General features: G+C 39.6%; 1 protein-coding gene across 2 annotated transcripts in view; it reads left to right on the top strand.

The window, feature by feature from the left end:
• Positions 1 to 12,543, top strand: part of STEAP3 (STEAP3 metalloreductase) — a 50,773-nt gene extending 38,230 nt beyond the window's left edge. For both annotated transcript variants that reach the window (XM_028533483.2, XM_036023628.1), the window contains exon 5: positions 12,053 to 12,543. In XM_028533483.2, the coding sequence (XP_028389284.1) occupies positions 12,053 to 12,334 (282 nt within the window). In that variant the 3' untranslated portion in view covers positions 12,335 to 12,543. The remainder of the gene's footprint in view (positions 1 to 12,052) is intronic.
• The last annotated feature ends 376 nt before the right edge of the window (positions 12,544 to 12,919 follow it).

The following is a 12,919-nucleotide window of genomic DNA, read 5'->3' as shown; positions in this document are numbered from 1 at the left end:
AGCCAGGGCTTTGCTTATGGAAATCAATTGCTGGCATTCTGTCCACAAAAGCAGCAAATGCTCTGCCTCTCCAAGGAGAGAGTAGCACAGGCAGGAGGAGGAGCTGTGAGTACCCTGGAGCCCATCCTACAAGGATGCCAGGAGCCACTATGAGAGATTTTGAGTGAAAGAAAGATAAAAAGCATTTTGCTATTATTCTTAAGGTATGTGGTCACATTTCCATTATCTCTGACTAGCTACCAATCAGCCATTTCTGAGTTAGTAGAAGGCAGCAAGGAAAAGGCCAGAAGACTCCAACCCTGGGCAAGAGAATGGTCCAGGTCACTGTGTGCGAACTGTGATTGATACTCACTGGTGGTCATGAAATCAATTTAGCAGCTTACAGCCAGCTTTTAAAACATGAAATAGAATATAATGGGAAAGAAAACATCCCAGTGCATATCATGTTGTAAGGATAAATTTTTTTAAGCTGTGTTGCTTGAGTAGTTACATATGCATGTGTGATATGCCTGGTTGTGTACTGGGCAGTAGTGTCAAGTGTGATTCTCACTCTGAGCTACTATAGAAAATAGTTTGAAGTCACAGAGCTCTCTTGACCTATGGACTCAGATGCCTGGGGGTGCCTTGGGATGGCTCTGGAGGCAGGTTTTGCCAGCTTCTTGGGTGACTCATAGGTGTGCATGATGCAGTCAGTGCGTGGCAGCCTTGGCAGGGGACACAGGTTTGGAGCCAGCAGACCTGAGTTTCTGTCCAGGATGACCACTCTCCAGCCCTGCACCATACAGTTTTTTAGTCTCTCAAAGCATCTGTATCCTCATTTATGTCTGTGTCCACCTCCTGTGGTCATCAGTAGGATTTGAGTTAAAGACATATAAAGTGTATGAGTTGATGGTGTATAAAAGTCACGTGGCAGGAAAGAGAAAAAAGAATTTTAAAAATGAGGATACTTTTGTCCTGGCCGGTATGGCTCAGTGGAGTGAGTGCTGGCCTGTGAACCAAAAGGTTGCCACTTTGATTTCTACTCAGGGAACATGCCTGGGATGTGGGCTGGGTCCCCAGTTGGGGGTGTGTGAGAGGCAACTGATAGATGTACCTCTCAAACATCGATGTTTCTCTCCCTGTCTTTCTCCCTCCCTTCCCCTCTCTCTAAAAATAAATAAATAAAATCTTTTAAAAATAAAATAAAAAATGAGGATAGTTTAAGGGACCTTTGGAACAACCTCAAGTCTAACAACATCTTCATCGTAGGGAGTACCAGAAGGAGAAGAGAGAGGCCAAGGCATTGAGATCCTATTTGAAGAAGTAATCACTGAAAACTTCCCTAACCTGCTGAAGAAAAAAGATACACAAGTTGTGGAAACATAGATGAACCCAAAGAGGCCCACACTAAGACACATGATTATTAAAATACCTTATTATTAGATACCTTATTAAAATACCTTATTAATAACCTTATTATTAAGGTTAAAGACAAAGAGAGAATCTTAAAAGCAGCAAGAAAAGTACAGGTAACTATCAGAAGACATTCAGCTAATTTCTCAGGAGAAATTTTCAGGCTATAAGGGATTAGCATGAAATATTCAAAATGTTAAAAGCAAGGAATTACAACCAAGACTGCTCTACCCAGGAAAGCTATTATTTAAAATTGAGGGAGAAATAAAGAACTTCCTAGACAAGAAAAAGCTAAGGGAGCCTTGGCTGGTGTAGCTCAGTGGATTGAGTGACAGCCTGGGAACTGAGAAGTTCACATATAGGGCACTGGTTGGATTTCCAGTCAGGGCATATGCCTGGGTTGCAGGTCAGGTCCCCAGTTAGGGGTGTGCAAGGGACAACTGATTGATGTATCTCTCACACATCCATGTTTCTCTCCCTCTCTCCCCTTTTCTCCTTTTCTTCCCCTCCCTCTAAAAATAAATAATTAGAATCTTTAAAAAAAAAAGCTATAGGCATTCATCATCACTAAAACAGTATTACACAAAATGTTAAAGGGACTTCTTCAAAAAGAAGGGAAAAAGAAACATAAATATGAGGAATAAAATGGCAACAACTATTTACCTATCAATAATCACATTCAATACAAATAAATCAAATGCTCCACTCAAAAGACACAGAGTAGTTGAATGGATAAGAAAATAAGACCCATATATATGAGACCCACTTTAGATTGAAAGACATACAAGACTGAAATTAAAGGGATGGAAAAATATATTTCATGCAGAAAAAAAAAAAACTGGAACACTAATGCTTATACCAGACAAAATAGACTTTAAAACAAAGGCTATAATTAGAGATAAAAAAGGACATTACATAATGATAAAAGGATCATTCCAAGAGGATATAACCATTTATATACCCAATATAGGGGCACCTATGTAAAACAACTATTGATGGACATAAAGGGAGAGGTTGATAATAATATACTCATAGTAGGGGACTTTCACGGCATTGACATCAATGGATACATCTTCCAGACAGAAAATCAACAAGGAGACAACAGCCTTAAGTGACACACTAGATCAGATGGATGTAATTGATATCTTCAGAGCATTTCACCCCAAAGCAGCAGAATGTGTTCTTTTCAAGTGTATATGGAACATTTTCTAGGACAGACCACATGTTATGATGCAAAACATGTATAAATAAATTTAAGAAGATTGAAATCATATCAAGCATCTTCTCTGACCATGAAACTAGAAATCAATTGCAAGAATAAAACTGAAAAACATACAAAGACATGGAGGCTAAATAGCATGTTACTAAACAGTGTGTTAACAATGAGATCAAGGAAGAAAGCTAAAGATTTCTTGAAACAAATGAAAATGAGAACACAACAATCCCAAATCCATGGGACACAGTGAAGATAGTCCTAAAAAGGAAATTCATAGCAATACTGGCCCATCTCAAGAAACAACAAAAATCTTTAAAAAACAGTCTGACTTTACACTTAAAGAAATTTGAAAAAGAACAACAAAAAAGCCCAAAGTAACTAGAAGGAAGGAAATAATAAAGATAAGAACAGAAATAAATAAAATATTAAAAAATGCAAAAGATCAATGAAACCAAGGGCTGGTTCTTTGAAAAGATAAACCTTTAACCAGACTCATAAAGAAAAAAAAGAGAGGACCCAAATAAATGAAATCAGAAAGAAAGGAGGAAAATGACAAATGACACCACAGAAACATTAAGGATTGCCCTGGCTGGTATGACTCAATGGATTGAGCACTAGCCTGCCACTGAATGGTCACCAGTTCAATTCCCAGTCAGGGCATATGCCTGGATTGCAGGCCAGGTCCCCAGTTGGCATGTGAGAGGCAACCAATCAATGTTTCTCCCTCTCATTCTCCCTCCTTTCCTATCTCTCTAAAGTGAATAAATGAAATTTAAAAAGACATATAAAGGATTATATGAAACAACTACAAACAGTTATATGCCAACAAATTGGACAATCGGGAAGATACAGATAAATTCCTGAAAAAATACAATCTTTTAAGACCTAAGCAAGAAGAAACAGAAAATCTGAGCAGACTGATTACAACCAACAAAATCAAATCAGTAATCCAAAAACTTTCAACAGGCAAATGTCCTGGACTGGATGGCTTCACTGGTGAATTTTACCAAACATTAAAAGAAGAATTAACACCTGCCCTTCTCAAACTATTCCCAGAAATCCAAAGGGAGGTAAGACTCCCAAGCTCACTTAACAGGACCAGCATTACCCTGATTCCAAAACAAGACAAAGGCATTACATTTTGAAAAAGGAAAATTAGCCCTGACTGGTGTGGCTCAGTAGTTGAGCACCAGCCTGTGAACCAAAAGGTCACCAGTTCAAGTCCTGGTCAGGGTACTTGCCTGGGTTACAGACCAGATCCCTGCTTGGATGCATGTGAGAGGCAATATCTCTCATGCATTGATGTTTCTCTCCCTCTCTTTCTCCCTCCCACCCCATCTTTCTTAAAAATAAAATCTTTTTAAGAAAGAGGGAAAGAAAGATAGTTATCAGCCAGTATGCCTGATTAACATAGATGCAAAAATCCTCAACAAAACATTAGTAAATTGAATTCAGCTACAAAGATTGTACATCATGATCAAATGGAATTTAATCCTGAGATGCAAGGTCGTTTCAGTATTTGCAAATCAATTAATGTGATATATCACATAAACAAAATGAAGGATAAAAATCATATGATTATATCAACAGATACAGAAAAAGCATTTGACAAAATTCAGTATGCATTTATGGTAAAAACTCTCAGCAAAGTGGGAATGGATGGCACACACCTCAACATAATAAAAGCCATATATGCCAGCCAGAGCAGTAATTTTTTTTCTGATATATATTCTCAGGCAAGGAAAACAAAAGAAATATTTAAAAATGGTACTACATCAAACTAAAAAGTTTTTGCACAGCAAAGGATACCATCAACAAAATGAAAAGACAACTCATGAAGAGGAGAAGGTATTCACCAATGATACATCTGATAAGGGGTTAATATCCACAATTTATAAAGTACTCCTATATCAACACCTAAAAAAACCCCCTGCAATGTAAAAGTCGGCCGAGGACCTCAATAGACACTTCTCCAAAGAGGACATACAGATGGCCAATAAACATACCAAAAGATGTTCAGTGTCACTAATCATCAGAGAAATGAAAATTAAAACCACAGTAAGGGACCTGGCATGGTAGCCCAGTTGGTTAGAGCATCTTCCCACTATGCAAGGTTGCAGGTTTGATCTCCAGTCAGGGCACATAGAAGAATTAACCAATGAGTGCTTAAATAAGTAGAACAACAAATCAATCTCTCTCTCTCTCTCAAATCAATAAATTGAAAAATTGAAAAAGAAAACACAGTGAGATATTACCTTATACCTGTTAGAATGGCTATCATCAATAAATCAACAAACAATAAATGTCAGCAAGGAGAGTTAGAAAAGGGAACCCTCATGCCCTGTTGGTGGGAATGCAGACTGGTGAAGCCACTCAGGAAAACAGTATGGAGGTTCCTTAAAAAATTAGAAATGGAATTATGTTGCTACCCAGCAGTTCTGCTTCTGGGCATTTAATCAAAGGAACCCAAAATACTAATTCGGAAAGATATATTCACCCCTGTGTTCATTGCAGCACTATTTACAATAGTCAATATGTGGAAGTGCAACTCAAGTGACCATCATGGATAAAAAAAGTAGTGGTATGTATATACAGTGGAATATTATGGGGCCTCAAAAAAGAATGAAATCTTACCATTTGCGACAACATGGATGGACCTAGAGTGTATAATGCTAAGTGAAATAAATCAGAGAAAGAAAAATACCATAAGATTTCACCTAAATGTGGAATCTAAAGAACAAAATAAATGAGCAAACAGAAGAGAATCAGACTCATAGATGCAGAAAACAAACTGATGGTAGCCAGAGGGGAGTGGGTTGGGAGACTGGGTGAAAACAGTGAAGAGATTAAGAAGTAAAAATCGGTAGTTACAAAATAGTCACTGGATATAAAGTGCAGCACAGGAAATGTAGCCAATAATAGTGTAATAACTGTGTATGGGGCTAGGCAGGTGCTTGGAAAATCAGTGGGATCGGTTTGTAAATTATATAATTGTCTAACCACTAAGCTACACCTGAAACTAACAAAATAATATTGAATGTCAAATGTAATTGAAAAGTAAAATTTTTAAAAAGGAGAAAAAAAATTGTTAGATTATAAAATACTCAGGTAGGTGCAGCTCACCTTGTCAGAGAAATTGGAGTTCAGTTCTTAGCACCTCAGATAGAGGAACTTCATGTGGCTTCACCCACTCCAGCCGCTGACCAGAAATAATGACAGAAACTAGCCCCAACCCAACTCTGGGAGCCCTTGTCCAGTGCCCCTAGATGCCACAGTAACCGAGGACCAGTAGGAAGCACCCACCATCTGGTTGCTGCTTTTTTGCTAACAAGCTTATGTGTAATAAAAATGGCTCTAGTACACTTTAGGTCCATCCATGCTATCATAAATGAAAAGATTTCGTTCCTTTTATGACAGGGTAATATTCCATAGAATATATATACCACAACTTTTTTATCCACTCGTCTATTGATGGGCACCTGGGTTTCTTCCATAGCTTGGCTATTGTAAATAACACTGTAATGAACATAGGGGTACATATATTCTTTCAAATTAGTGTTTTGAGTTTCTTCAGATAAATACCCAGAACTGGAATTGCTGGGTCATAAGGCAGTTCCATTTTTAATTTGTTAAGGAAATGCCATACTGTTTTCCACAGTGGTTTCATCAGTTTGCGTGCCACCAACAGTGCATGAAGTTTCCTTTTTCTCCACATCCTCACATGAAATAAGTTAGAGAGACAAATACCATATGATTTCACTTATATATGGAATCTAAAGAACAAAACCAACCAACAATGTTGAAACAGATGCATAGACATAGAGAGTGGACTGGTGGTTGCCAGAGGGTAGGAGAGTTGGGGAACTGGGTAAGACTGGTGAAAGGATTAAGAAGTACAAATTGGTAGTTACAAAATAATCTCTGAGATGTAAAGTACAGCATAGGGAATATAGTTAATGATACTGTAATAGCTATGTGTAGTGCCAGGTGAGTACTGGAAATATTGAGAGACCGATACATGATTGTCTAACCACAATGCTGTGTACCTGAAACTAATACATAATAATATTGAAAGTAAACTATAATTAAAAAAGAAAAATAAACAAAAAATATAATATAATATGTAAGATAATTTTTTTAATGATCCTAGCTTGTACAGTGTGGGTATTAAGTGCCCCATGAGAATGCTTCTTTCTTTTGGCCTCCTTTTGGCTGTTCTGGGATTTTTGGTTTGCAGGCTGGCACTCAACCCACCAAGCCACACCAGCCAGAACTTGTTCTGGGACTTTTAAATTGTTCCTAAGGAAACAGAGTTTAGTAAAACAAACTTGCTGGAATCATACAGGTTTTCACTGGGATTGGAAGGTCACAAGTCCCTTCATTACTGACCTGCCTTTGAGTATCAGTACTCTCTGTGAACCCTGCCCCTGGATGGGGCTTCCTGCCATCTGTCACTATGGGATTTGAGGCAGCAAAAGGATGAGGATGTATGAACCAGAGCAGCAGTTCCATACTCCCTGTGTATGTCCCACATGCCCAGCACAATCCACTTTCCACTTAGGCGCTGGGGACAGTGGCTCCCGGGCATGTCACCGAGGGAGATGCTAAGGCCTCACTAAGGCCACCAGGGCTAGGATCCCAGACCTGGGTGGGTTCTCATTGGTGCAGCATCTGGGAAGCACCATGATGCAGAGTGTGGGCACATCAAGGCCCTTAGTGGGTCTTCGTCAAAGGAGCAGATAGGTCCAGCTTCATCCCAACTAATGGCTTGGGCAGAGGAGCTATGAAAACTTAATCTGCAGCTAAAAGGGCTGCATGATGAGAATCTCCTAAATTAGTGGTTTTTTGTCCTGGCTACACATTGACATAATCACCAAACTTCTTTCTAGATGCCTAAGCCTTGGGCATTAATATGGTTTCCCAACTTCCTCAGGTGGTTTTAATGTATAGCCAGATTTGAAAACCACAGTCTCACAATATAATAAACTCTCATGGATAAAAGGCACTTCCCAACCATCTCAGCAAACCCGGTAAATCCACATGAGTAGGCAGAACAAGGGTTTGGGGCTGGGCGGCTGGCTGGAGACTGTCAGAATGGTCATCAGGATTGTTTGAGACTAATTTCTGATGATTGATGCTGGGACCTTCTTATTCCCTCCCCCCAATTTATTTTATTGGGGTAAAATACACATAACATAAAAGTTATCGCCTTAACCATTTCTATATAACCATATAGTCAGAGACATTAAGTACTGTCATAATGTTGTACTACCATCACCACCATCCACCTCCAGAACCCTTTTTAACTTGCAAACTAAAACTCGGTATCTGTTAAATAAAAATGTCCCATTCTCTGGCACACCCACACCCTGACAACCACTATTCTACTTCTGTCTCTGATTTTGATTACTCAGGCGCCTCATAGAAATGGAGTCATATAGTGTCTGTCTTTTTGTGACTGGCTTACCTCACATGTGTCAGAATTTCTTTTCTCTTTAAGACTTAATAATATTCACATATATAATATATATTATACTTCAATATATATTAGAATATTATTCATCTGTCAATAGGCACTTCTATATTTTAGCTACTGTGAATAATGCTGCTGTGAAAGTGGGTGTACACATCTCTCTGAAGACCCTGTTTCAATCTTTTGGATATATATCCAGAAGTGAAATTGCTGGATCACATGGTAATTCTATTTTTATTATTTGAGGAACTGCCATACTGTTTCCCACAGTGGCTGCGCCATTTTACATTCCCTCCAACAGTGCACTTGTTTCCAATTTCTCCACATCCTCACCATCACTTGTAATTTTCTGTTGTTTTTTATAGTAGCCATCCTAATGGGTATCTCATTGTGGTTTTGATTTGCCTGTCCCTGATGATTAGTGATGTCGAACATCTCTTCATGTGCTATTGGCCATTCATATATCTTCTAGAGAAATTCCTATTCAATTCCTTTGCCTGTTTTTGAATTGTGTTGTTTTGTTTTGTTTCTTGTTGAGTTTAAGAGATATCTGCATATTCTGGATATTAATCCCTCGACAGATATATGATTTGCAAATATTTCCTCAGAGCTTGGAAACCCAGTCTTCTTCCATATCAATAGATGAGAACTTAGAAAAGGTTGGTGTTGTTCACAGCTTGCTAAGAGATTTGGAATTTTGATAGATTCATTTGGAATTGACAAGGATTTGGTTACATGTGGCTCACAGTCAAAGAGTTCTCAATTTGGGGACTGACCATTTTAACATAACACATGACAGAACTGAGTAGTGGCACAGAACCAGCCATGGCTTTTCCTGACTGGCTGTGTTAAGCCAGAAAGTTGTTAAGGATGGAATAAAAGCATCTTTGATGTGCTCACAAAGCCAAGAATGGCCAGAGGTGACTAGGAAGGGCAGAGATTAGGGATCTTTAGTAGCTAGTATTTTATTTGGAGTAAAAAATGTTGTACTTGGGAATCTTCCTATGAACTTGTAACAAATAGCCATTAGAAAATGTTTATTATTATATTATTAAAAGCATTATAAGCAATTTTTCCAAAACATGTTCCTCCATTTACTGAGGTTCACTGTCCTGGTGTTTGTGCTGGAGCAGGTACCAGCAAAGCTCCCCCCACACTAGGGAAGAGGGAGAATGAGGCACAGTAGCAGAATCAAACCCACTTAAATGTCTGTTCTGAGGGAGCACAAACAAGACAGTGTCTCTAAGCTGAGCCCCTGACTCAGTGCTAACAGGCTGGACTGAAAGGAAGTCCAAAAGGCCAATTGCAGCTTCTCTGTGGAAAACTCAAAACTGACCTATAAAGAGGACCCTGAGGTGCCGTCATGCTACCACATTTCAATGAAACCTTTGCGCTGTGTCCTTGGAGAAAGTGCATTTGTGCTCACTGCTTGATGCATGACTGTTATTTTCATTCATTATATAACAAATACAGGTCTCTCCTGCCCCATATCTCTCCATGGCTCCTCCTTGGTGCTTACAGAATCAATCAGACTTGCCCTTGCCTCTCCTCCCTGCCCCCCTAAAGCCCCAACCCTTGGTGCACTCTCCTCTCCATCTGCCTACCTTCTCTGGGATCTGGAGAGTGCTGATCTACACAGCACTGCTCCTACATCTCCAACTTCAGTGTTTGGAATCACTTCTCACTGAGGCTTAGTGACTCTCAGGTTCACAGCACCAGTCAAGACCAGTACCAGTGGTAGAATCTGGAGTGTATCATTTGTAGTTCAGGAGAAACCTTTGTATGTGGCAGTATACTGGCTTTTTAAATATATATATTTAAAAATACATACATAGCCCTGGCTGGCGTAGCTCAGTGGATTGAGTGCAAGCTGCGAACCAAAGTGTCACAGGTTCGATTCCCCATCAGGGTACATGCCTGGGTTGCAGGCCATGACCCCCAGCAACCACACTTTGATGTTTCTCTCTCTCTCTCTCTCTTTCTCCCTCCCTTCCCTCTCTAAAAATAAATAAATAAAATATTTAAAAATATATTTTTTAAAAAATACATACACATATATGTATAAATATATAAATATTTATATTCACACATTATGTTTATATTTATATATTTATACATTAAATTATATCATTATATAAATGTTATATATTTATATACGCGCATATATATGTGTCAAGACAACCCAATTTATTACAGATACATACACAATTTGTTGCTTGTTTTGTTTCTAAATATATATATATTTATATATGCACATATATAAATATGTCTTGACATTAAACCATATAGTGGACCAAAATGTTCCACACATACTAATAGGGAGCATTTGGCACAGTGACAAGCATGGAGACTGAAGTTCAGTGCAGCTCCAGGTCAGTCAGTGTTAATAGTCTGCCTGCTGTATTTGCAGTAACCATTTTCCTCTGGACTGTTCAAGCAAAAAATGTAACTAACCCCTTCATCTCCTTTTGCTCTTATTTGGAAATTTTAGTTTTTGTGTTTAAGTGGCATGGATTAATAGAGCTGGGGTTTTATTTTTAAGAAAAATTTACAAGCTAACTTCCACTTAATCCATATCCGTTATTTTATTGAAATAATTAAGAAAAGATTCTTCTTGGGATATGCTGTCATTTAAAGATATTTCCCTTCATTTAAACTAAATTACTATTTTGATCTGCCTATTTCTGTATATTTGTCTTGTTAGTGCTTGCATCCTATTTGGTGTACTGAGCAAATAAACCTTTCATTTAAAAAAGGAAAAGAAAAAGAATCCTGACATATAAAAGGTTTCCGAGGCTGGAATTACAGAGCAGCATTTCCCAGCTATTCTCACATGTGGTTCCCACAGACACTTGTGTGTAGGCACTTGACCAGGAGCCAATCTCAGGTGGAAGTGACCAGTGTGTGGCTTAAGGGGTAGGGCGCTCTGTTGTAGCCTGGCCTGGACTCTTGGTTAGGATTTGCAAAGGTCTGGATCTCCCTGTGGTCATTAAGCTCCTTTCCAGCAGGAAAGTTAAGTTCTGCCTGGTATTCATGACTCAGAGTGTGGGCAGGAAGAGAGGGACCAGCACCCACAAAGAGCTTCTGTGTGGTATCCTGGGCTTTATGCACAGTGTCAGGTCACCCGACCTCAGGCCGCAGTGAGCTACTACTGATGCCAAGTCCAAGTGCCAAGTACATTTTTTAGTTTTCATTTACCTGTAAATCAACTTAAAATCAATTCCCTTTGTTGTCTGGGCTTAGGCCAAGCATTATCTGTGGAATGAAGACTCCAGTGTGCTGGTAGGTACTTGTTTACTCTAATATACACTAAAACATACACAGAACGGCTAAAATATTTTTAAACTTCTTTGAACATCTAAAGTCCTCTGGCAAAATGGGAGAGGGTTTGTGGGGGCCAGGTGAAAGACGTGAAGGGATTAGGAAGCACAAATTGGCTGCTACAGAATGGTCATGGGGATGTACAGTATAGGTAATGTGGTCAATACTACTGTAATAATTATGTATAGTGTCAGGTGGGTATTGGATTTATCTGGGTGATCACTTAGTGGGTTGTATAGTGTCTAGTCACTGGGTTGTACACCTGAAACCAATATAATATTGTATGTCAGCAGTAATTAAAAAATAAACAATTATTTAAGGTCAAATAAAATAAAATGAGGTCCACTCTCAGTGTCCAAAGGTATGAATAACAGTAATTTTATTGAATCCCCATGAATCAATCAATCTTTATATACCTTAAGGGTAGAAACATTATTCCTGTTTTTCTGTTGGGGAAACTGAGGCTCAGGGAGTTTAGGTAGTGATAAGATCATGCAGAGTGTGAATGATAGGGCAGGGATTTGAACCCAGAGCCCTGACTGCTAAAGTCACACTCCTTCCTTCCCCTCTGCAGGCAAGCAGTGACCCAGTGGTGGAATCACTGTGTCTGTCATCCTTTGGCCCTCACTCCAGCCTTCTTTCTTCTGCAGTCCACTCTAGGTTTTGTGGCCCTGGTGCTGAGCACCCTGCACACGCTCACCTATGGCTGGACCCGTGCTTTTGAGGAGAGCCGCTACAAGTTCTACTTACCTCCCACCTTCACACTCACGCTGCTGGTGCCCTGCGTTGTCATCCTGGCCAAGATCCTGTTCTTCCTGCCCTGCTTACGCCACAGACTCTCCAAGATCCGGAGGGGCTGGGAGAAGGACAGCGCTGTCAAGTTCACACTGCCAATGGACCATGCCTTGACCCAGAAGACAAGCCACGTGTGAGGAGCTTGCACCTGGCTTTGGAAACCAGATGCAGGCAAGACAGTGCCCTGAGCCTGTCAGGACCTTTTTTCCCTGACTGAGCAGTAAGGTGTAATTGTGCACAAATTGGTGGTTTGAGGTCTGAATTCCTGGGATGCTTATGTATTCAGTAATATTCAGAATGACACACATGTGCGTGTAATATATAGGTTCATATATATTTCATATATATATATATATATATAGAGAGAGAGAGAGAGAGAGAGAGAGATACACATATATTAGGATTTGCAATTATACTCAGCTAAACTGTTGAGTCCCTAAGATTTCAACTTGTAGATTTAAAAGCAAGTGTCAGATGTTAGGAGAACAGCAGCTCACATTCTTGTGGCACTTGTAGAGATATACACACACTTTTTGCATAGAAAAGGCAATGAGGGGCTTGTCCCTTGGTGGAGTTGATCCATTTGTGCCTCCCACTCCTCTTTTGCTACTTTCCCAAGGCTTCCGTAGAGCTGGGGCTCTAAGGTGGCAGGCATACAGGAGCTCAGCCTAGAGCCTGACTCCATCTGGCACCAAGCTGAAGAGTTGCTAGTGAGAAGGGTA

The sequence above is a fragment of the Phyllostomus discolor genome, chromosome 4, assembly GCF_004126475.2.
Source record: "Phyllostomus discolor isolate MPI-MPIP mPhyDis1 chromosome 4, mPhyDis1.pri.v3, whole genome shotgun sequence".
In the NCBI taxonomy this organism is placed as follows: domain Eukaryota; kingdom Metazoa; phylum Chordata; class Mammalia; order Chiroptera; family Phyllostomidae; genus Phyllostomus; species Phyllostomus discolor.
This window is presented reverse-complemented; position numbering and strand designations above follow the sequence as displayed.